Here is a 26,464-nt window from a genome sequence, read left to right as displayed (position 1 = left end):
ATGTTGCTTTCTTTAATGTTAAATATTAAATTTGGCTACATTTTAGCATCGATTATTAAAGATACATTCCCACGAAAGTATTTATATAGGGCTAAAGGCTCAATACCACTCTTGTTGTAACTGAATAATATGTCCCAATCTTTATTCTGGTCAACAAATTGTACTATTTTACAATATTCCAATTAATTGATGATAATTGAAATCGGTTGATAATTGTGGTCTGTAGCCGTGCCACATGAAATGTGTGGTAACCTGATATCTCGGAAACCGCTAACCGGAAGTCGTCGAAATTTTGCCTACTCTGAGATATTATTAATTTTATTATAATCTGCAAGTTCCATTGAAATCGGTTTGTAATTGCGGTGTGTAGCCGTGCCACATGAAATGTTTGGTAACCTGATATCTCTGAAACTGCTGACCGGAAGTGGTCGAAATTTTGGCTACTCTGAGATATTATTAATGTTATCATATTCTGTAAGTTTCATGGATATCGGTTCATAATTGCGGTCTGTAGCCGTGCCACATGAAATGTGTGGTAACCCCCATATCTCGGAAACCGCCAACCGGAAGTGGCCGAAAGTTTTGCTACTAAGAGATGTTATCAATGTTATCATAATCTGTAAGTTTCATTAAAATCTGGTAACAATTGCGGTCTGTAGTCGTAAGGCTATTTTGAAATTCTTGCTTATAACCACATGTGGCAAATAGCCACTGCCGAAACGGTTCACCGGTGTAAGTTTCATGGTGGGCCGTTTGGAAGCCAAGACCTGATTTGATATTTCTGCGTACCTTGAAGACTATGGTATATACTCAACTTGACAACAACATTCACGGACATTCACAACCACAGGATTAGCCTACACAACCGTAAAGTGGGATTGCAGAACTAAGAACTATGATTTATTATTGCATTCTCATTTTTATGCAGGGTCCAATTCATTAGAGTAAATCGGAGTTAACTGGCCCGTAAAACCAATTCAAAGTCAGAGGTAAACCGCATTAAAGATTTAATTAAAGCAAATGTTTTTCTATTCACAATCACACTCAGACTCACGGTCAATTAATTATTAAAAATGCGAACAGATAGAATTGCCATTAACCTAGACCTTTCTATGCTTAAAGATACGGTCGGTGCATGCCCCATCCATACGCATAAATAAAGAAAATCTCCAAATTGATAATTAATTATTCCAACTTTGGCATTATGCCTAGGCTACTCATTAGCCTCATTAGGCATTTTCATCGACAAGCGTTAATCATTAGCCTACTAAATAATAATAAAATATTCAGTCATGTTGTAGGCCTATTTAATAAATACTACTACTACTATGAATACCATACTTCATAGTATGTTATTATATTCATTTTATTAATTTAATGAAAGAGAACATGCATTGGGTGGTGCCATTATTTTCCGGGTGGGAGGCCACTGTCTTATGTGAACTAAATCATAGAAATAATTTTAATCTTAACATCAATCAGAAGGGGGGGGGGGGGTGTTTTGTGTGCATGGCTGAATGGTTAGCTGTATCATAACTTACATAAGGTGTGTCATCATTGAGTCAACTGGCTTAGTTTCGATTCGCCGGGTAATGTAAATGTGTGACAATGAGTATGGTCGTCTGTTGCCTATCCAAGTGGGTTTTCTCCGGGTCCTCTGGTTTCCTCCCACTGCTAAAGACCCCTACACGCATGTGAATTATTTAAATAAAATTGCACCATATGTTTGATCCGAAATGACCTAGTTTGTGTCCAGTGGTGGTTAAACCCCATTTCTCTCTCTCCCTCCAAATATTATATATATCACCAAATCACACAGTTTGTACTGGGAAGGTATTTTTAAGTCCTACAAAAATAGTTCTATCAGTTCTCTCTCTCTCTCTCTCTCTCTCTCAATCAGAAAGAGGGATTGACACATGGAGTTGAGATATGGCTAATATAAATATGAAATTTTTCAAGTCTGTCCAATCTAATTAAAACACAGATCCTATTTCGTTTTGTTTTTTATAGGTCAAAATTTTGTTTTATCTGTTTTACTACACTAAGATCTGGAACAGTTGTTATATTACCAGCGTTTTGGTTGATGTGAGGGATAAACCAATGAAACTGTCTGTTACGGTGTCTTCTTGGCGTGCCATGCACAGAACTGTGGGTAAACCACTAGAAATGCCAAGGCTGATTGATTAATCAATGTCTGACGTCATAGACTCAAAAGCCAATTGTACGACCCCTGACACGACCTGCGAGACTACAGCTTGTCAGATCTTCATGTAGTGTAGGCCATCGAAAGTATAAAAAACGAAACGAAATATATATCTGTATTTTAATCAGATTGAAGTCTGTCAGTGCCGCCACTGTTCAGATAGCCTACGCTATCATTGTCATTATGCTGTTGTCTAGTAGTACTAGTATTCTAGTTACCAACCGTACATATTTTTCACTTCAGTAGGCTACCGTTACTACCTCAGTTTTTTTACTGGATTCTTGTCTTACTTTGGAATTATTCAGGATAAATCAGCCAGCCTACTAAGTACTAATCTGACATATACGGTATCTTATTGCCAACTAAATGCCAGGATTAATGTCAAGACTAAGACTATTTGATTAGTTACCAGTATTTTTTTGCCAAGCGTTGAATTGTTAGACCCCTTATCCAGAAGTAAAAGAACTTCAGAATAGTCAGTGGCGAATCTATATAGTGCATATGACAAGCACTGGAATTGCACCCAACTCTTAAACATTTCACACCCATTTTTATACGTCCACATTTTCATGTGGATGTATATTGTCGTTGCCCCTGTCCGTCCGGACGTCTATCCATTTACATTTTGTTTGTGGCCACTCGTCACAATTATCTGATTTAAATATATAAGCTTATTTATTATTGTACATTTTCCCCAGAACTATTCCTAAGATCTTTAGATCTTGCAAAGTTTTTATACGCCCACATTTTCATGTGGACGTATATTGTCGTCGCCCCTGTCTGTCCGTCCACAATTTGTTGTGGACACTCTACAGGTCACAATTCTTATCCGATTTTGACGAAACTTGAAATATAGGTTTATCTCTAAAAGATCTTGGTTGATTTCGATATTGGCATGTATCGGATCGAAACTTCATGGATTATGGCCCCTGATTGTATGAAAAATCACGTTTTTAGCTTGTGGACCCTATAGAGGTCACAATTTTAATCCTATTTTGATGAAACCTGAAATGTAAGTTTATAACCCAAAGATCTCGGTTCCTTTCGATATTCGCGCATATCGGACCGTAACTTCCAGAATTATGGTCCTTGATTGTACGAAAAATCATGTTTTTAGCTTGTGGACCCTATAGAGGTCATAATTTTTATCCGATTTAAAAAAATGTTTTAGTATATCACCGTTCGAATTTCATGAAAATCAGCCCAAAACTGAAAGATGAAATGGCCACCCCTCGTTCTCAAATAGCGTAAAAATATGGTATGTCAAGGTTGTGGACCCTCTAGACGTCACAATTCTTATCCGATTTTGTTGAAACTTGAAATATAAGTTTATAACCCAAAGATCTCGGTTCCTCTCGATATTTGCGCATATCGGACCGTAACTTCTTGAATTATGGCCCCTGATTGTACGCAAAATCGCGTACCGGTAGCTGCTTTGGGGGCATATTTCCATGCTTTGTATGACTATCTTCTGCTTATATAAATCAAAACAATAACAACAGGATAATTATTAAATTAGTAAAACGTCAATGGATTATTTTATCCTTTTCAGATAATAAAAGAAGATGGGGTGTGCCAGTAGTAGTGTAGCAACTGATAGTGCCAATGTTAAAGTCTTCCACAGACAAAAAGTTAGCATTAGAGTAGGAAATGCTGTGAAACTGCTGAAATCAGAGCCTATTCTCATATTTGTATTCGGTAAGATGACAAGAATGCAGTAATTTAAACACTTCCTGTGTCTGGGAACTCATTGTAATTTAAACCGTATGTAGCAGAAAGCCAAAACCAAGTTGAACCCAGCGAAGTTAGTGGTCGATACTTTTCTTCAGAAATAGCAAATATTTTTGGATTGTTAATCTCTAGCAAGCTACAATATTATGAAAGTTTAGTCTATAAATTATAAATTATAAAAGGTAACAGTATATCCGTCCAAAGATGGTTCAGTTCCATTCAGTAACAAAATATGCTTTAATTATTGAATTTACAATTTGATGTTCCTCACAGTCACAGCCACACTTTTAGATTTAAATGTTACTGAATTCACATAAACTTAAGTTATACTAAATTTTATGCGCCCACATTGAAACTTTTGTTAACTCCGAATTATCACCCATGAACAATTTGAAAAGCTTGTTGACTCTTTATAGGCTAAAGTTATCATCCAAATGATTTGAAATTGGTATACAGTGTTTCTGAAACCAATTCAGATAACTCAAACAGATACAAAACATTTTAGCATTGGGAAAAACTAAAAGCCAATCAAATTTGTTAATTATTGTAGTAGATAAAGTGCAGGCCACGAAATTTCACGCAAACGATACTAATCGGTTATGTGCGGTCGCGCCAGCTCAAAAACATGCGACTGATTTCCTGGTTATGTAAATTGAAATATCGGTTACGTTAAAAAATTTATTCACATTTGATAAATTTTTATATAGGATGACTTTGTGACACAGGTCTAAATTACTAGTATTATTATAGCTTTAGTTTTAAATTAAGAGTCAGTACAAACTTCAATTCATTCATTCATTCATTCTTGGCATTTCATTTCTACATCTTACCGTACTCTGACAGATCAGGTACTTTGACTTCATGTGTATTTTGACATGTATTGACCCCCCCCCCCCATTCCAAATTCTTTAAATGATTAGTTATGCCATAAATATTTGAAAGCATACCTTTGGATTTTCAAATACAAAAAGAGTAAAAGAGTTTGACTATTTAACATGTCAGCTATATTTCCAAAGCATTTACTACACATGTTCCTTTCACTATAGGCATAGTCATGCTGTACAGTGGTACCAATGACCCGTATGTATGTCGTCAACTTTGACCCTCACCGGCATATGGCATCGCTGGAGTGATAATATGTAAAAGATTTTACTGTCCTGTCTATTTTGATATTATTTCATCACATCAAACTATTCTGTTTCCTTTTGAGACTTTGTTTATAGAGTGCAGCTAGGTTAATAAATATTACTTGTCAATATTACTATGAGTGAGGCTGTATCTACTTTCTGATCAATTACAACAGGTTAATTATTACTTGTTAATAAGAAGTCAATCAGCTAGCTTACTAAGTTACTTAAAATATAGGGATTTAGTGAAGTGGAACAAATTTTTCAAATGTTAATGTTGACACCGTGGGATTAAAGTCTTAAACACTTCTTAACCTCAAAATATCATATTTTAATAATAATAAAAGAATATAAATTAGTCAAGTTATTTCATTTAAAAAATGTATTCATTGCAAGTGGAGATGAATGGTAGCACCATATAAATCTGGATAAAACATGAAAATAGTGCAACCATTCTATGTAACCAATTGGATACGCAAGGGGCATCTGGCATAACCAAAGAAAATGGTTACGCAGAGCATAAACCCGCAACTATTTTTCTTGTTACGCCGAAATTTAAAATTTCATGGCCTGAAAGTGTTGTTACTCTTGATCAGTTTTTAGCATCTTGTTGATTAACATGTCCTACAATACTATTATGGTACATGTACATAGAACGGTATTTATGTTCCCATAACACATAATTCTGTTGCCAGAGAAAATAACCATTTGTCACAAATGGGCTAAACAATTTGCAAAATGAATGAGCTTACATTTTCCCGGAACTATTCCTAAGATCTTTAGATCTTGCAAAGTTTTTATACGCCCACATTTTCATGTGGACGTATATTGTCGTCGCCCCTGTCCGTCCGTCCACAATTTGTTGTGGACACTCTACAGGTCACAATTCTTATCCGATTTTGACGAAACTTGAAATATAGGTTTATCTCTAAAAGATCTTGGTTGCTTTCGATATTGGCATGTATCGGATCGAAACTTCATGGATTATGGCCCCTGATTGTATGAAAAATAACGTTTTTAGCTTGTGGACCCTATAGAGGTCACAATTTTAATCCTATTTTGATGAAACCTGAAATGTAAGTTTATAACCCAAAGATCTCGGTTCCTTTCGATATTCGCGCATATCGGACCGTAACTTCCAGAATTATGGTCCTTGATTGTACGAAAAATCATGTTTTTAGCTTGTGGACCCTATAGAGTTCATAATTTTTATCCGATTTAAAAAAACGTTTTAGTATATCACTGTTCGAATTTCATGAAAATCAGCCCAAAACTGAAAGATGAAATGGCCACCCCTCGTTCTCAAATAGCGTAAAAATATGGTATGTCAAGGTTGTGGACCCTCTAGACGTCACAATTCTTATCCGATTTTGTTGAAACTTGAAATATAAGTTTATAACCCAAAGATCTCGATTCCTCTCGATATTTGCGCATATCGGACCGTAACTTCCTGAATTATGGCCCCTGATTGTACGCAAAATCGCGTTTTTAGCTTGTGGACCCTATAGTAGTCATATTTTTTATGCGATTTAAAAAAACATTTGAATATATCACTGTTGCAACCTAAGGATGGTTGAGTTCGAATTTCGTAAAAATAGGACCAAAACTGACAGACAAAATGGTCGCCCCTCGTACTCAAATAGCGTAAAAATATGATATAAAATTATCAAGGTTGTGGACTTTCTAGAGGTCACAATTTTCTTCTGATTTTGATGAAACTTGAAATGTAAGTTTATAATATAACCCAAAGATCTCTGTTCCTCTCGATATTCGCGCATATCGGACCGTAACTTCCTTAATTATGGCCCCTGATTGTACGAAAAATCGCTTTTTGTTTAGCTTGTTCTCTATCCATCTCTTGCAAAATGTGGGCGTATCCTGCCTGGCAGCCGCTGGTTTTTTTTTTTTTAGTAGTAACGCTGTTGATATTGGATTTGGCGGCACAGAAATTTACCATTTGGTTCATTCTGTTCAAGATACATTAGCTAAATCTGCCTATTGCAAGTCTTTCTTTGGGTTTCAGATGTTATAGAAATTATTAATTAGACCTTTATTTACACGACAAGCTCAAAATCAACTCTGTAGACTCTCAGATGGCTTGGATACAACTTGGATTTAAACAGTTGTCCATTTAATAATTAATTCAATAAATGGATGACCAAGCTAACGTTTACCGTTAGTCACTGACGTCACTACCGGACCCTGCTGATGAAAGGCCTGCCAATTGAGGGTTCTGTAGCCATTGAGAATGTTACTTGATTATAGAGAATATGTGGGTTGAGTTATCGTCTGTTATTTCTATTCCAAACTTCCAACAGTGACAACTCCGTTCAGAATAAAGTAATTGGACTGAAATTTTCAATATTTTCTTTTTTTATCATCTAAGAATGCATATGGCCAACTCATTACACTCATAACTAGTGTATCTTTAAAGGTCACATAAGATGGACGACATTACTTTTCTGTACATATAGCCAATAGATGAATGGTTACTATATCCACTTTATGGCAAGTTTACACCAATCTGATTAAAATTAATTCGGCTATCTTTACCCAAAGTCGCAAAAAGAGATCTCCTGTAAAAACGACTTTGCCAATTATCGAAAACACTCTTAATCCCCTCAGACGCCAGTGATGTCACAGTGACCAAATGCATACTCGGAATGTTTATTCCTTAATTACATCGTTTAACTTCTTTATAATAAAGGTATTTTACAATTACATTGACAGTTTAATCACTCACCAAACGGCATCAGGAACTTCACGTATTGATATTCATGTCCATGAATCCCATGCAATTTTTCGTGCCAAAATTTAACCTCAGTTACTACGCCCGTAGTAATGCATGGAACCGTACATGGTAATAAGATCCCCGGCGTTGATTGGCTGAGAAATGAGGGCAATCTATTATGTCTTTGGAAAATTGAATATTCGCTGTGAATTCCAAATGGAGTTACGATAAAAGTTGTTCTTTGTGTATAGAAATGGTTATTATATTTTAATCAGATTGGTTGGAACTTGCCGTAAAATTTAAACTGGATATAGTAACCATTCGCTATAAGTATATGCAATTAAAATTTTTCACCTTATGTGGTCTTTAAAGATTTGACAAAAAAACTAGCCAAAAGTATAAATCTGTAATCTGCTTTTAACCTATATACAATATTTCATGAGCGAGGGTTTAATGTCTTACTTTTCTGCACCTACCAGGTGAGGCTAATGAAGACAGCCATACCCCATACAGTGTGCTATGAGGAAATTTTGCCCGGGCAGCAATTTAATTCAAACACATGCATGGGACCGGCATCACTGACAAGGGGGAACCACGGCGGAAAATCCTGAGAAACTTTCACTGCCAACTCAAGGATCAAACCCTGGGTCTCCATGTTACCGCGCCATCACCTTACATACTGGCTACCTTTGTGAGTGAATAAGACTTATTGATACTAAGAGACCTAGCATACCTGATGATGTTTTCAAACATGTCATATATAAAATGAATTTATTTTTAGGTGGTCCTGGATCAAAGAAAGGTAGACTTACTAATGATTTAGCCCAAACATTTGGGCTAAAGCTGATAAATGTTAGTGAAATAATCATTGAAGAATTGTCTAAAAAGATTGAAGATCCAGAAATCTTAAGTCTTCGAGCTAAAGTTCAAGCACAAATAAAGGTTTGTATAAATTTTCAGCATATTTGATGAAACTTGAAATGTATGTCTATAGTCCAAAGATCACCGTTCCACCATAATGAAGGTTGAGTTTGAATTTTGTAAAAATCTGACTGAAACTGCAGGACAGAATGGCCGCTCCCTGTATGCAAATAGTGTAAAAGTATGTAATTCCAAGGTTCTGGACCTCGAGAAGTAGAAGTCACAATTTTTATCCGATTTTGATAAAATTTGAAATGTATGTTTATAATCCAAAGATCTTGGTACCTTTCGATATCGGACTGTAACTTCCTGAATTATGGCTCCTGATTGTATGAAAAATCATGTTTTAGCTTGTTGACCCTCTAGGTCACGATTTTTATCCGATTTTAAAAAACATTTAAATGACGGATGAGTTCGAATTTTGAATTGAAACTGATTGACAAAATGGCCGCTCCTTGTATGCAAATATTGGAAAAGTATGTAATATCAAGGTTGTGGATCCTCTAGAAGTCACAATTTTTATCAGATTTTGATGAAATTTAAAATATATGTTTCACTATTTGCCCATATCAGACTGAACTTCCTGGATTATGGCCCCTGATTGTATGAAAAATCAAGTTTTTTTGTTTTTTATAGCTTGTTCTCTATCCATCTCGTGCAAAATGTGGGCGTATCTTGCCTGGCAACGACTGGTTATTTTCTAATTTGATGAATTTGTTTTGTAACCCCTTTTTTATATGCCCATATTTTCATGTTTTTAGCTTGTGGACACTCTAGAGATCACAGTTTTTTTTCCAATTTTGATGAAACTTAAGATATATGTTTATATCCCAAAGATCTCGCTCTGTTCCTTTCAATATTTGTGCATATCAGACTGTAATTGCATGGATAATAGCCTCTGATTGTACGAAAAATCATGTTTTAGGTCACAATTTTTATCCGATTTTAAAAACTGTTTATATATCATCGATAACATGTAATAACAAGGTTGTAGACCCTCTAGAGGTCACAGTTTTGATCTGGTTTTTATGAAACTTGAATTTATGTTTATATCACAATGATCTCGGTTCCTTTCGATAATCGCGCATATCGGAACATAACTTCCTGGATCATGGCCCCTGATTATACATCAATGAAGGTTTACAACCCAAAGTTCTAGGTTCTTTTCGATTTTCGCGAATATTAGACTGTTAACTTACTAGATTATGGCCCCTGGTTGTACAAAAAAATCATGTTTTTTAGCATGTGGATCTGCTAGAAGTCACAATTTTTATCCGATTTTAAAAAACGTTTAAATATATCACTCAAACATAATGAAGGCTGAGTTTGAACTTCGTAAAAATCAGACCAAAACTGCCGGACAAAATTTCCACTCCTTATACACAAATTGTGTAAAAGTATGTAATAGGAAGGTTGTTGACCCCCAAGGTCACAATTTTTGTCCGATTTTGATGAAATTTAAAATATATCCCAAAGATCTCAGTCCCTTTTTGGTATTCTCACATTTCAGACCATAACTTTCTGTATTATGACCCCTGATTGTATGGAAAATGGCTTGTACTTTTCCATCTCTTGCAAAATGTGGGTGTAAAAAACTATCTTGCCTGGCAACAGCTGGCTATCCAATTTTGATGAAACTTGAAATATAGGTTTATATCCCAAAGATCTCAGTTCCTCAGACCATAACTTTCTGAATTATGGCTCCACGATTGTACAGAAAATAGCTTGTACTCTATCCATTTCTTGCAAAATGTGGGCGTATCTTGCCTGGCAACCGCTGGTTATCCAATTTTGACAAAACTTGAAATATAGGTTATATCCCAAAGATATTGGCATGTATCGAACTATAAATCACATATTGAGCTTGTGGACACAATTTTTATCCTGTTTTGATGAAACTTGAAATGTATATTTATAATTATAACCCAAAGATCTTGATTTTTTTTGGTTTTCGGTGATTATGGCCCCTAGTCCGGTGGCTGAAGGGGGGGAATCGCCACCCGAGCTGTGAATTTATGAGACCAAGTTTTTCTAGATCAGTTTTTTGCGTAGATCCCTAATCTGGGTGGTGATCAGGCGTTTGAGGGGGCGTTTTCGAGATATAGGGGGTCAAATGTCTACAATGGGGGGGGGGGGGGAGATGTCATTATGTTGACGTAATATATTAGTAAAACATAAATTTCTAAGACTGCCCATCTATAAATAAGTGTTTATGGTGCCCCTGGACAACTGTTTTGATTTGTGGGGAGGTGGGGTGGGGATAGAAGGTGTGTGTGTGTGTTGGGGCGGGTCATTATGTCATAATATATTAATAAAACATAAATTTCTAGGACTGCCCATCTTTAAATAAGTGTTTATGATGCCCCTGGACAACTGTTTTGAATAGTGGGGAGGTGGGGTGGGGGTAGCAGGTGTGCGTGTATGGATGGGGGGGGGGTACAATTGGTGGGAAGTGAGTTCACGTTGATGATTTTCTTAGAGCTTGGTAAAAACATTACTTTTTAATTCCACTGCACATCTCTAAATATGTGTATACGATTACCATTGTATGGGGGAGGGTAAATGTATTTTGGGGGACAGAAACCACTTGGTTCAAAATTGACCTGAAAAGTGTTTTCTCGAGTTTTCGTTCAGTGCCAATATGGTCATTCAAAATATTAAATTATAATGGTACTTTTCGAGAGATCTGGAAATGTACATGAAAAACACATGTTTAGATATTAGTTTATTCTTATAATATGTGCGGGATAGATATCTTCTTGATGGCTGGTCAACAGCCTGCGTATATCCTTTGGATATGCTTCAGATACCCATTCACATTGTAAATCATCATTCCAGCCTTGTATCGCAGAGTCATCTTGTTCGATCATTAATTTTGCAACCTGTCTCCATATTGCTGCAACATAATTATTGCGTTTAATGTGCAGCAAAAGACTACTCGGGCAAGATGGTAATAAAAAAAGAAAGTTTTGTTATATTTCATCACAATTAAAATTTCTCCAGAAGATACTTCTTCCAGTGTCATCTACTGATGTAAGTCGGTTTTCGCCGTACAAGGTACATGTACACACAATTTTTTCTAAACCAGCAATTACGTCATCAAAAGCATCATTTGTCTATCCCAGCTCTTTAAAAAATGTTAGAAAGTTGGGATTATCTTGAAAAAGAAAAACAGATAGTCATTACCACTGAAAGCATGTAGGCCGAGATATTCTCGACACTTTCAATACTAATCTTGATTGGATCAAAAAATATCAAGATTAGTATTGAAAGTGTCGAGAATATCCTAGAACTGACAACCACCCACGAGGACACCAAAATATCTTACCTATTCCTCTTCGCATTGCAAATTAATGGAGGCGCTGAAACAAATTGTATTTTGCGTTCTTGCTCGGGCGAAATAGACATCCCAATCATTCTCTTCGCAAATGATGATTCAAATGTACAAATTTTGATCGATAATGAGACGGGCAAAGGTAGAAAATATCGCGAAAGACGACTTACATCACTAGATGACGCTAGAAAAAAGATTTTCTGGGTGAAAAATAACAGATCTTTCTTCATTATCACCTTGCCATATACGTGGTCTTTTGCTGCATGACTGGAATGAAGATTTACAATGTGAATTGGTTTCTGAAGCATATCCAAAGGATATGCGAGCTGTTGGCCAGCAACCAAGAAATTATTTATCTCGCTCATATGAACTTTTGATTTTGAATCTTCTGATGAAGACAAAGAATAAACTAACAACTAAACATATCTCTGAGTTAATGTGTTTTTGATTTACATTTCTAGATCTCTTGAAAAGTACCATTATAATTTGATATTTTGAATGAAAACGCTAACGAGATACCACTTTGGTCTCAATTATGAACGAAATGATTTCTGTTCACAAAAATACATGTTGCCACCCGCCACCACCCGCACCGCCCCCCCACCCACACGGCGGGCACCCACCCTGACGTCCACCCCCATACAATAGGAATCTTATAAAACATATTTAGGGATGTTTTATCAAGCTCTTAGAAAATCATCATTTAAATCAACGTGAACTCATTTCCCCGCCAATTTTATACCCACCCCACCTTTCCACATGTGCACACCTGCTACCCCCACCCCACCTCCCCATAAATCAAAACAGTTGTCCAGGGACATCATAAACACTTATTTATAGATGGGCAGTTCTAGAAATTTATGTTTTTTTATATATATTATGTCAACATAATGACATTCCCCCCCCACCCCCCATTGTAGACATTTGACCCCCTATATCTCGAAAACGCCCCCTTAAACACCTGATCACCACCCAGATTTGGAATCTACGCAAAAAACTGGTCTAGAAAAACTTGGTCTCATAAATTCACAGCTCGGGTGGCGATTCCCCCCCTTCAGCCACCGGACTACCCAGATTGTACGAAGAATCATGTTTTTATCCAGTTAAACTGCAGTGAATATTTAATTCATTGCTTTTGACCATCATACGTCACATTTGTCTCTCATGCAATATCAACACATATTTATTTATATATTTATTTACTCTTACTTGTAGGAAGATCCTCTGGCAGTGAAATTAATCTGGGTGACAAGAGAAATTTCAAAACATATCGATGAAAATCCAAAAGGTGGCTATATAATAGATCTTATGCCTAATCTCAAATCTCTAGTAAATAGTGCTGGATTTGTTAAAGAATGTTCGAATGAAATGAAACTGTTTGAACAAAAGGTGAGTAGGACTACTGTAGGAGCATGCTTGTAGTCTATAAGTTTCAGTTCACATGCAGACTTAAACTTACATTCAGTTGTGAGGGTATAAATACCGTATTTTTCAGTGTATTAGACACACTTTTTTATCAAATATTATTATTTATAGAACTGGTAGTGGTAAGGTTGCAACGATACAGAAAGAAAATAGCGTGATATATCTCACGATATTGGTAAAATAAATTATCACGATATCATGGATTATCGTCTTGAGTAAATTATCGCGATAATTAGAATTATTGTGCTTCAAAAATTCATTATCGTGATAATTACTGATATAAAATTGACATAACTTGAGGTGTATAAATGGATTAATGTATCTAGTGTATCCATTTGGTATTTAGCAATGTATGTGAGATGCACTGATGAAGTGAGACGTATATACATGTATATATGCTGGGGTAAGATTATTCCTGTAGATATCGTCACCTCAGATCATTCTATTCTGATCAGCTGGAATGCTCGGAATACCCAATAAACATTCATTAACTCAATATCTTGTCGGATGTCCTTTTTAAACTAAAATATCCCCATATGAGTGACAGAAGAAATGCTCTTTTTCGTGTCAGCAGCAGTGTGTTTTCACAGTCTGCCGAACTGTCATCAGAAATATTCTGATTGACATTAACAGATTTAAGCTTGGAAGCCAATTTCTTCAAAGAATAAAAGAAATATTTTCCAGACGATTTTTCAATTTAAAATATCAATGTAATTTTCAACGGACTTGGTAATCAACAATAAACCACCTCTTCGTTACTATGGCGACGTATATTGTCAAATGTAGTTTAACTATATCATTCCGAGGTGGGGTATCCTTACCGTTATAATATCAGTCATAATTATAAATATTGTGGATGCTTTCTTTGAGGGTGTAAGGGACCAGACTATATCAAAGCGTAGCCAACATGTGTATGATAACAATTAATATTATTCAGTGAAACGTACTTGATGTATGAGACTAATATGGGTCAGTTGGTCCTTTGCGTTAAAAACGGCTGTCTCAAAGTCTGTTGTGGAATTTGGAAAATGGAATAGATCTAGTATCGACACCTGTTACAATTTGATTTTTTCATTTCTTCTTCATTTTTGGAGTATTTTGAACGGATTTGTGATCAATTGTGATCAAAAATGAAAATATCGCGATATTTTTTAGAATTATTGCAATATATCGTGATAAAGCAATATTTGAGATTGATTTCAAACGATAATTTTATCGCCTGAACTAATTATAGCGATATATCGCTATCCCTGGGGTATCACGGGAACCCTAAGAAGGGGTGTGCCTAATACATAGTATTAAGCAAATCTTTTCCCTGTGTCAACATCGAAATTAATGTCGACAATTTTCATTCGATAAAGATTGAGGTCATTTCAGCTACAGCTATATTATTATGCATACCGATAGCCATAAACAACAATGCTAACACCATGGGCAGATAGCGGTTCAGTGTTAATTGCGTTTAAAATATCTGCAATATTTCTGTATTCCACTGTAATTGATGACGTATATTTCTATTGGCCATTACCGGCAATCCAAACAGTGTCTCGTTCAATGGTCTTGTCAGTCAAAGGTGGGGCTTACAACAAAAAAGCATTTTCATTGACTTGTAGAAAGGTAACGTCCACTGACCACACGCTTAGTATAGCGTAGGCCATTTGCAATCTCCCAAACAGAGTTGTCTTCCCTTGCAGTCCACACTCGCAGGATAGCAAGACGTGTATGGAGAATGGGTCATTGTTATTGTCTTTTACAGTGGTAATGGGCGGGATTACAGTTAAACGTCTGTCATTAACATTCTCAACCAATTCTTTCTGAATTTGTAGATCACATGTGGCACTCCATCTATATATATAATTCGCTCCTTTACTTGGTTTCATGTCACTAAGTTTCCCCTTCATAGCCCTCCAATGTCTTATGTTCACCTCACCCATACTAAATTCACGACTCGTGGCCCTATTACTGTGCGCTTCAGTGTAACTAATCACCCTCAACTTTTCCTAAGCAGCATAATCTTATAGCTTTTCTGAATAAATAATTTTTAAGAATTGGGGTGTTTTCGTTGAGCAAAACTGTGTTATGATTTTATCATATAACTGTTTTAAGTTACCGAAAGTTAATTACCTACCAGTGAGTTAGTCACCGTATACTTTATAAAGTTGTTCGTAGTTAACAAAATCATTGTTTCTTTGATTGGTATTAAAAATGCCTCTGTATTATGTTACTGATAGATCTAAATGGCTACAATCTAGGTATTGTCATGACGTGTAGTGGGCAGGGCAATGGACGCTATTGTTTGATTGTCATTTGTTTGCATAGCTTGAAGTCTGTCTGTCCGTCACACTTTTTGGGACACATTATCTCTCTTTCTAGAATGTTCAAACTTGGTATAGGTGTTTATTAGGTCAATGCCTTGATGGAGGTCCAAGATGAGCATTTTGTGCTTAGGGTAAGCAGAGATAAGCAATTTGATTGGTTGATGCTTTGGGACACGATAACTTTAGTTCTAATTAAGTGAGAGTGATGAAACTTGGTGTATAGTTTAATTACATCAATACCTGATCAGGGTAAGCAGAGCGATAAGCAGTTTGATTGGTCGAGACTTTGGAACACAATAACTCTCCTAATTGAGGTAGAATTTTCAAGCTTGGTGTAGGCGTTCATTAGGTGAATGCCTGGATGGAGTTCGATGATGAACATGTCTGCTTACGGTAAGCAGAGATAAGTAATCTGAATGGTTGATGCTTTGGGGCACGGTAACTTTGGTTTACATGAAGTGAGAGTGATGGAACTCTGAATATAGATTCATTATATCATTACCTTGATTAAGTACGATGGTGAGAATTTTCTGCTTAGGCTATGGAGCGATAAGCAATTTGATTGGTCGAGACTTTGTCACATAATAACTCTGCTTTTAATTGAGGTAGAGTGTTTAAACTTGATGTTCATTAGGTGAATATCTTGACTGAGTTCAATGATTAACATTTCGAGCTGAAGCTAAGCAGAGCTAACCAAGTTCATTGGTCGATGCTTTGGGACAAGATAATCTTGATTCTATCTAATAGAGAGTGATGAAACTTAATGTATAGTTTGATTGCTTGATACTTTTGAAAAAAATAAATGTGCGATTAATTAATATGTGTTATCTATTTATTTTGGGATTTCGGCTGTTGACATCAGTCTCACTGTTGGCTTGTTTTTTATAATTTTCTGGGGCGGGGGGGTTTGGGGGGGGGGGGGTCACTTTACAAGAACTGGTCCAGTTGACATGGAATGACTCTGCTGTGTTTGTTCAATTTCTTTTAACTTTTAAGACATATTTCAATAATTTCAGTATCCAATATCTTTTGGTATTAATTTTGCTGTACCACTGGATAAGGTGGTAAAGAAGAAAGAACCAGAATGTGCTAAACCAGTGAAACCAGCTAAAGACAGTAAAAAGGAAAAAGATGGTGCAAATGTAAAGAGTGATGAAGCAGATTCATTCCGGACAAAGGTAAGTACACAGCGGTCACAGCTGTATTGATTAGTTGATTTAACGAAAATCACTGGGGGAGCTTACACCTAGATTTAAATGTGATCATATAGGCTTCAAAAAAAGTAGGGGATATTGAAATGCAAATACCTATGCAGGTTGTCATATGATAAATAGTCATGGACACTTGACATGCTTTGAGAGTATGTTCACAGCTGAAGAACTTATCGCCCCAACAGAACCACTGAGCTGCACATGCGACACGCAATATCGTCATACATGTGGGAGGGGTTCATTGTCAAATTTGACACTTCAAGGAAGGGTTGATGAAAACTGTCGCTTGCTGGTTTATCCTATCCTTGTTTGCTTTCCTATCAGTTCTTGCATAAGATTTACTGTTTAGCCTATCTTTGCTTTAGTGTGTTACATATAATTTGATCGTGAGGAGTGGGTCAGATTGCCCCAAATCGTGATTGGACGGTTGATTAGGAGTATGGTACGACAAATTGCTGAATGTCTGAGGATTGGTGGAGCAATTACTCATTATTAAGACAAAAAACAAAAACGTCCATTTTCATTCACTTTTGACAGTTTATCTCTTTCGAGTGAAATGGGGCCGTCAGATAAGCCGCCCATATAAACTGTTTATGTTCATGTTTAGGCAATTGGCCTGTTATTAACATACACTGGTTACCTCTAATAAAAACAGCAGTGCATTTCCGCAGTTTTGTATTGTTTCTGAATATCCCCTACTTTTTTTTGAAGAGGATATATTGTCTGCTATTGATCTATTTTTATTTTTTATTCATGAAACAATATTTTATTCAGGATATCTGAATGGGATTAGGGAACAGGCTTAGCCTATGTAAAACCCCCCTCCCTAGATAATATACATACAATATTAAAACAAAGGAAGTTAAAATGGCAAACACATACATAAATATATGTAAATACATATGATGAGACAGATGGCAATGTACAATATATATTATATGGCTCTTGATCACATAGAAAGATCTTGTGGAGGTTAAAGAAATTATCCAATTGACTTTGAATTCTTACACAATGTTTGTACTGATAAGATAAAGATGCCTATTAATTTTCAATGATTTCCGATAATTATTGTTTGAGCTATTGTGCTTTATCTTTCCTTCTTTTTAACCATATAGCCACAAGTTACAATGGATAATCGCTCTTTTCTCTGTGTATACTTTCGTGTTTCATTTCCTGGATTGTGAACAGCAATACTTCAAATAAAGCATAAAAAATTCAGATCGTGAAGTATTTGTTATTTTAGAATATAGAACTATATATCAATTGGGGGGTTGGATGGCTGAATGGTTAGCGTGCGCACGCTGTATCATAAAGTCTGTCATTGAGTCGACTGGCGTGGTTTCGAATCCCCGGTTGTACGTGGCAAGGAGTAGGGTCGCCTGTCCAACCTCGTGGGTTTTCTCCGGGTCCTCCGGTTTCCTCCCACTGCTAAAGACCCCTACGCGCGAGCGAATTATGTAAATAAAATTAAACCATATGTTAGTCCCGAAATGACCTAGTCTGTGTCGCGTGGACGTTAAACCCCATTTCTCTCTCTCTCTCATATATCAATTATATTAAGTTATTTATCAAATTGTTGAAATGTTTTACTCTTAAAACTTAAAGATACATTATGTACGATTTCCATAAAGAGCTAGCCATTCTTGCTACATAATAGTTTGAAAATAGATAATGTAAAATGAATAATTTGAAAATTTCATTCAAATTACTCTATTGCGAGTGAAGATATTAGCCTTTGAAGGTTTGACAAGACCTGTGCATTAATTGGCTGAACCGTTCAAATCTACTTAATATCGGAATTATGCGATGGCATCAAGAGTTGATTATGGTGTTGTCATGTTAATAAATACCTAATTATAATTTTATATAACATTTCAAGCCTAAAAAAAAACTTGCAGTAGGCAGATTTAGCTCTTGAATAATGTATGCTTAAAAGTAGAGCTGGCACCTTTCAACAATTTGATGAAACCTCTTGTATCCAACTCTGAGAGAAATACTGATGTTTTTTGCTAACACTCATTTCATACCTAATTTATAGGATAACTGTGGTGGTGGGTGTATATGTGGGGCTACAAGTATCTGTTAATGTTTTCTTTTTTATTTCACAGAGGAGAGCTGCTTTATTTGACAAGAATGTGAGACCATTTCTAGATTACTTTCAGAGGTCTGAACGTCTACTCACAGTTGATACCTCATCAGGTGTGGTTGATTTGATATGGGGAAAAGTTTGTGAAGTTTTTTCTGATCTTCAATTACAAAATTTGCAAAATATCGAAACTGTGATAATATTCTGCTACAGTAAGTCTTTCTATTAACAACATAAATGTCATATTTTAAATGGGCCTACAAAAAATGATTCAGGCAATTCCGTGAGAAATGGACAAAACAAAGAAATTTTTTAGTTGATTTTGGTTTTTAAATTTGCTATTTTCAGTAGAGGATGTATTCAATGCTGACAAATTTAAAAATCCACATTGAAATGTGACTGTGTTATTATCACCCTGGTCTGTCAAACAGTCCTTTGCAATATCTTGTGAACCATCTACAAGGCTATGTTACAGTCATTGTTTTCCACATTTGGCTGGTGAGCTGCTAAAGCTTTCCTTAATTTGCACATGTAAAAAATTTGCTCTGCTACTATAAAAGCTCTCCCAGTTTTGACAGGGTGAGGGTGGCGAACTGGTGGGACACTGAGATCTGAATGTCCCCTTTTCCATGAGAGCTCTGTCATCTAAAAAAGACAGTGCCTCAGGGCCGAATGTGGTTAAGTTCTCCATGCTAAAAAAAACCTGCCAGAAACTGCTTCCAAAGTAGTACTTGACCTTTTTAAACTGGCTTGGCTGAAAAGGTGGGAAAAGATCCTAAATAGGCAGAGTCTTACCGTCCGAAAAGTCTCACTTCTATGGTATGTAAAACTTTCAAAACCCTGGTGAACGATACTACCTAGAGAGTAACCAGCTGCTAGACGAGAACCAGTGCGGTTTCCGCCGAGGTTGCTCTACTTAAGATCATATTGCCAGACTTCATCATGTCTTTGTTGATAAGTCAAAAGCTTTCAACCTTGTCTGGACAGAAGGACTTGTTTTTGGTGGGTGTACATGGTAACATGTATAACTGGATCAAGAGTTTTGTTTTAGACAGACAAATAAGGGTTACAATTGGTAAATACCTCAGTAAAGAGACCGGATTGGTTAACGGAACTCCCCAGGGTTCAGTTATAAATCCCGCTCTGTTCAGTATCATGGTGAACGACAGAAAAGAATATCTTGGCAAAGATATTTCTCTTGCTACGTTTGCGGATGATAGTACCCTATGGTCAAAGGGTAACCGTTATTTGCAGGTTCAGAAACGTACGCAAGGAGCCTTGAACAGATTCACCATGTGGGCCAATGATTGTGACTTCCTGATTTCGGCTCCCAAAACTAGGCATGTTAGTGGGCAAAGACACTGAGGTTACCCAGATGTCTCTGCAGCTCAGTGGTCAGAAAATAGAATTCAAAGACGAAACCAAGTTCCTTGATAGGAAAGTGATACATGAAGACCACATATTTAGTACGTAGTAACACGCACTCAACACATTCTGAACCTAATGAGGAAGACTATGGGGCATGAATGGGAAGCGAACAGGGTTATCCCCATGATGTACTAGATTATGGTTGCATGGCTCTCGTAAATTAGACACCATGCAATACAAAGCAATTTGTATTGCTACAAGATTTATCAGAGTCGAAATGGTCAGAGACCTCGATCTCAATAAGCTCATCATTAGTAGTATAGAAGATATGATAAGGGCCTCATAGATTGCCAAACATGTGCTCTGTGTACACATCGAAAATGTACGAGATCAAAGAATCTGTAGTTTGGATATCCAGCCACTCTACTGTCTTCTAATACCTGGAGCTTTCTCCTTTGGATGAATTTCCCCCTGGACACTTCCCTGCAAAAGAAATTGTGTCTTTACCTAAAGCTGGATCAAGCCTATTTTTGTGACTTCTTTTGGCAAGTTTCTTAGGAAACACTTGTCTATGATATCACCCTAGGCTAGGCTTGTGTGGATGCAAAGGCCCAGGAACAAAAGAACGTGACGTGGTGAGGGATTTTGTGAATAAAGAGAGTTATCCATCTTTTGACTACTATCTTAATTATTTGGCTTTTTACTACATTTCATGGAAACCGTTATTTATATAATATGTTTTGAGATTTCAAGTAGCACATAGCTTGGATTGTTTCCCTTATTGTTACTGTTTGTTTGTTTTCAATTTGGGGGAAGCCCCACCCCCCGGATTCATTCAATTACATTTGTTGTTTATTGTTTAAAGTGTTTGTATATATTCTATGTATAATGTGTGTCTTGTCCATGGGTTTGTCTACTGTAATTGTTTATGTGTGATGCAGTCCTCTACCCTTAATGATTAAGAGGCAAGTAATTCCTTTAATTCATAAGCATGGTCTTCATTAGGCCTATGTAGTATATGCACAATTACCATATTGCGTATAATTTTTGAGATCCAGAAAAAATATTTTCTTAGAAACTACAGAATACAGTAAAATATTTATCCTTCTTATCATCACTGATTATATATATTAAAATGCAGAACAAAGTTTAGCTTCAAGATCAATATTATCTGTCCTTATTGACTGTAATTAATTCTGCATGGCCATGAAGAGTGGTTGATTAATTTGAAATAAAATGTTCTATGGGAGAAGTTTTGCACGGACAGCGGTGCTGCGGCCTACTCTTATATTGAATTCTAACTGCCAAGGGATCTTTCACGTGCACGCCATCCAAACCAGTCCCTCTGTCCAGTACCACTGTTAAGGGGGTACCCACACCTTAAAGTTTCTCGGCCAAAGCAGGGAATCTTTAACCACTCACAAGGTTGTACAGGTGACCCTACTCCTTGTCAGGTACAAGCTGGGAGTCAAAACCTCACCACTTGACTTTATGACAGACCGTATGATCTAAGGTGCATGTGATAGACCTAGCTACTAACCCTGTTGATCATGCCATGATGTCATTGTCATGGGGGAGAGGGGAGATTTGCCTTCTATTAATTGACTCAATTCTTCCCTTCAAAGTTTTGTTGAAGAGCAGCAAGCCACAGTCTTCTTTGTTCAGTTGTCCTGTTGAGTTTCCCTGGTGTATAATTACTATAAAAGTATAATGGTTCAAATTCAACAATTTCTATTCATTAGTTCTGGTATCTACGTATAGAGTTATTGCCCTTGATTGTCATATAATAATTTTATTAAGTACGGAAAATTATGATTATGCTTTTTATTTACTTATAAAGACCTGACAAACCTTTTGAACTGCTCGGACGAGTGATGCTTGCACAGTATGAACATTTTGCTATTTTTATGTTTACCTAAAGGACCACAATGCATCAACTTTTATGGACTGCTCAGCGGATCTTAGCTTATGTTTTGTTCCCTAGTAACATGTCTTAGAAGTAGAAGTTGTGGAATTTGTTGGCAATACTTTTAGACAACTTTGCTGTTGGTGAGCATATTAGGGGGCTTGCTAAGTGCCTGTCTATGTTTGTACATTTGTCGAGTTAGTTAATAATTAATTTAAATATTTACATGAATTTAGTCTCTGTATTTTGATGGTTTTACAGAAGAACAAGATTTAAATATGATTAATATTGGCAGCTATAGCATGGAAAAAATAGTATTGAAAGATCATCTACAGGATTCGCAAGACCCAGTTGTAAGTTGATACTATATATCTTTTCTTGGTACTGAAATAAATAAATGCACCAAAACCTGTGAAATTTACCTTCAACAAAAGTTGGATTTTCTTTGATTAACTTTTTTTAATTTTTATAGGAAAAGGTGTTAAAAACATTATGTAAAGTTATTGACAATAGTAATCCTACAATGAAGGCCTATGTTGTTGATGTTGCTGATACTTGTTTAGTAGATAAAATTAGTATTGATGTAAGTCATGTTTCCTTTATTTATGAAAGGATTTTTATAGTAATTTAATGTATGAAAATAACAGAGAACACCCTAAGCACTCACATTATGTCTGGTTGCATATCATTGTATAGTTTATAGTGGATCATCCAAACCAAGATTACTGTATGTCATACATTTTGTAGCTCTCCATGGGCTCTTTCAGAAATCCTACATTTGGCATTGGTTCTGTCAAAGTATCGCGGCAAGCAACGGAATACATCTCTGACAAAAATTAAAACACCCATGACTTCACTGAGAATAAAGTAATTTGAATAAACTATTTTTGAACTATTATAAAAAGAATGACCAGCTCTTTATCTATAAATTATATAATGCATCTTTAACAAATATTTTTATGAAACTGAAAAAGTTTTTTTTGTATAATTTTGGTTAGTAGGTTTTAGTTTAGACATTATGATTAACAAAAGTTTGATCATGCTTTTTTTCTTCAACAGTTTGCAAAGAAAACAATTGTGTTTGTTGATAATGAGAGTGCTAAATTGGAGAAATATGTAAATGCTACACAAAAGACTTCACCGTGTGCTCTGTCATTTAAAGCGGTGTCATCTACAGAGAATGAAGTGTGTTTATTTCCAACTGATGTCAAAACAGATTTAGCAAAGAAAATTGCTTTGTTTATGGCAGAGTGTAGAGAACTGTAAATAAAATGATTATGGAATATTATAGCCATATTTAATGCATAATTCAACTCTTCATTACTGGTAAAAAAAAAAAAAGCTAGGATGTTTGTGTTGCTTTTTTTGCAAAACAAGGTGTAACTTTCAGATTTTGTGTAGAAGTGAACAGCTTTCTTTAAAAATGAATGCTAATTTTACAATATTTAATTATTTTTGTTGTTGAAATTCTTCAAAATTATCTACATTATGATAGGTATGTTGTACAAATTTTGTTGTTCTATACTTCCACAATGTGATCGTACATTGCCATCACCATTGTCCATTTGTAATTTCTTGGAAAAACTCAGCAAACTACATTTATCATCCAATCTTTTCAAACTGTATACAGTATGTTGTTTCCATCCGTGACATGTAGTATACCAGTAGTGAAATTTTAGAGACCACTGATCAGGCCTTAGTTATCGCCCTTGATCACTTTGTAGAATTTTGAAATTTATCTATTGATTGTCACTAATACTGGACAGATTTGTAGAAGGAATTTCATCTTGGTGGGATTGTTCATTTTGGTTTAAAGAGCAACACTATCATTATCAACTATCTTACATTTTTTGAAGAAGGTTGCAATGATTAAAGAATTTTAATGTGTAGTTGTATCAGTGTACTCTTTTACAGGTGGTTGATTGAGGCTTTTTGTCATCTTATTAAAAATACCAGTACAGGGCTGAATATTTAATTGGTTTTTGACAAATTTTTAGGAATACAATTGGTGTAAATAGTTTTCATAAAAACTTTTCCAGAGTTCCTGTGCTTGAATTAGAGGATTTCTGATAAATGTATATTACTAGTCTACACTCATTATACATGATTGATTTCTTGTCCAGTTTTCATAAAATATTCAGGAATACCTAATCAGTAACTCAGAGTTACTGATCAATTTTCATGAAAGTTTGACCACAATCATTATAAAGTACAGACTCCTAACAGCACTTTGTGGACTATAATATTTGCTGTATATTTCATGCAATTTTTCTTAATGTATAATGATGTATGATAGACTGTGTAAATACTGTTTCTAAATGTTAATTTATTTTATAACATAAAAATACCAAAGAGATTAAAGGAGGGATGTTCTTGTTGTAATCATTACTTGTTGTTATTATTATATACTTGTTGTTTACTTTGCTCAAGTTTACTTGTTAATAATTTTATATTGTTAAATAGATTATTGTTTGTATTTTCATATTTTAATTGAAGGCAATAAGTAATAATTTCAGTATTATAGTAATAAATATTAAGCAGCAATGTTTTGTTTTGTTTCATAAAGTGTAATAATCACCCAAGAAAAAAACCCACCCATATACATCAATGCAGTTGATGCTGAATAATAAGACCCCGTTTCATTTCGCTGCTTAAGACCCCAAAAGGATGCTTCTACTGATAGCACTGTAAACAATATTATTAGTAATTGGGACTCGCCATGATACGAAAGATAAAAAATTTTCAACTCTGTGTTGGTTGCGAGAAATCAGCTTTGTACCACAATATTATTCAACATACCCATAGAAACACTATAATCTCATGTTGTGGGGTGTGAAAACCCTGCACTTTGGGTTATAGGTGTAATATCTAATTCCCTCTAAAATAGATGTACCAGTCCATTTACTTTTAATATAATGTTGTAGCCCAATTCCAACATACATGTCTACAGGCACCAACTTTTGGGGCCTAATGCAGCACACAATTTGTTTGGCATTGGGTATTTTAGAGTGTAACTGGTCATAGTTAACTTTCACATGGTACCTCCACTGTTTGATCTAGCCCCAAATTTTGGGACCTCTCCTGGGTATCTAGCGGGGCCTTACGCAGGGGAATATTTGTCAGGCTGTGCCTATTCTATATCAGATGTCCCTTTTATTTCATCTGGTACCGATATCCAACAAATTTTGAGCTCTAAGGACTACACACCTATCAGTCCATAATTCACAAAATGAAAATCAGTTTGGATCAAAGGCTACCTCATTGATTTGCTAATGGGAATAGTCTGGAGGCTCAGTGCGGGGGGTGTCCATCAAATGGGCACAAAACCAGACCCAACTTTTCTAGAGTAAAATTTTGCGTAGAATACGATGCCGAGTGGTAATCAGTCTGCCGTTGGGGCGTTTTCGAGATATTCAGGGTCAAAGGTCAAATGGGTTCATTTGCACTGAAAGTGAATGCGCGGTCATTCTTGTATCATGAAAATAAGCTGAAAATGATCGAAAGTAATCACACTTTCAAAAAAAATTTAAACTTGCTAAATTCACCTTTGTTTTTTGTGACCCCAGAGGTCAAAAGGTCACATTTTCCATTTTAGCACTAGGAAGATTGAAAGTAATAAATGTCGGCGTAAAATATAAAAACTAAAGCGAAACCTGTTCTAATTAATAACAGGAACATTTAAAATTTATCTTTAGGTGGTTTTAGCACCAAACTTTTACTTTGAAACGTCGAAATGATCTTGCATAACAGAACCAAAACGCTTCGGAGCCTGTTTCAAAAATATGTAAAACTGTTAAATCAAAATCTCTCTGAATTAGTTTTACAACGAATGCTATACATAATGATACTAGTTGTCTGAAAAAAACAATTAAATAGTTCTTTGGCTGGACTCCAGTCTGCAGGCCGCGTGACAAAGCCTGCCAAAATTTTCCCCGCTAAAATTTACCAATACGACATATATATCCTGTGAACTAGAATGTACAATGCATTCGTCGGTTTTATCTGCGTCCATGTTCCGGCGAGATGCGTGTTTTCCCATCACAGATTAACGTCGGTTTTCCTAGACTGGGATTCTCGGAAATCCACGCGGCCTGCAGGCTGGA

The 26,464-nt window shown here is 35.8% G+C and overlaps 1 protein-coding gene across 1 annotated transcript; it reads left to right on the top strand.

Moving 5' to 3' along the window:
* Nucleotides 1-795: 795 nt before the first annotated feature.
* LOC126824750 (uncharacterized) lies at nucleotides 796-24,905 on the top strand. The gene is made up of 9 exons (XM_050554106.2): nucleotides 796-989; nucleotides 3,756-3,901; nucleotides 8,574-8,734; nucleotides 13,263-13,436; nucleotides 16,807-16,968; nucleotides 19,110-19,299; nucleotides 22,623-22,714; nucleotides 22,834-22,944; nucleotides 23,421-24,905. Exons 2-9 carry the CDS (start codon nucleotides 3,769-3,771, stop codon nucleotides 23,625-23,627), a joined length of 1,230 nt encoding a protein of 409 aa, XP_050410063.1. The 5' UTR covers nucleotides 796-989; nucleotides 3,756-3,768; the 3' UTR covers nucleotides 23,628-24,905.
* The last annotated feature ends 1,559 nt before the right edge of the window (nucleotides 24,906-26,464 follow it).

The sequence above is a fragment of the Patella vulgata genome, chromosome 6 (genome assembly GCF_932274485.2).
Source record: "Patella vulgata chromosome 6, xgPatVulg1.2, whole genome shotgun sequence".
In the NCBI taxonomy this organism is placed as follows: Eukaryota; Metazoa; Mollusca; class Gastropoda; family Patellidae; genus Patella; species Patella vulgata.
Note: the sequence above shows the minus strand (reverse complement) of the source record. Positions and strands in the feature narration are given on the sequence as shown.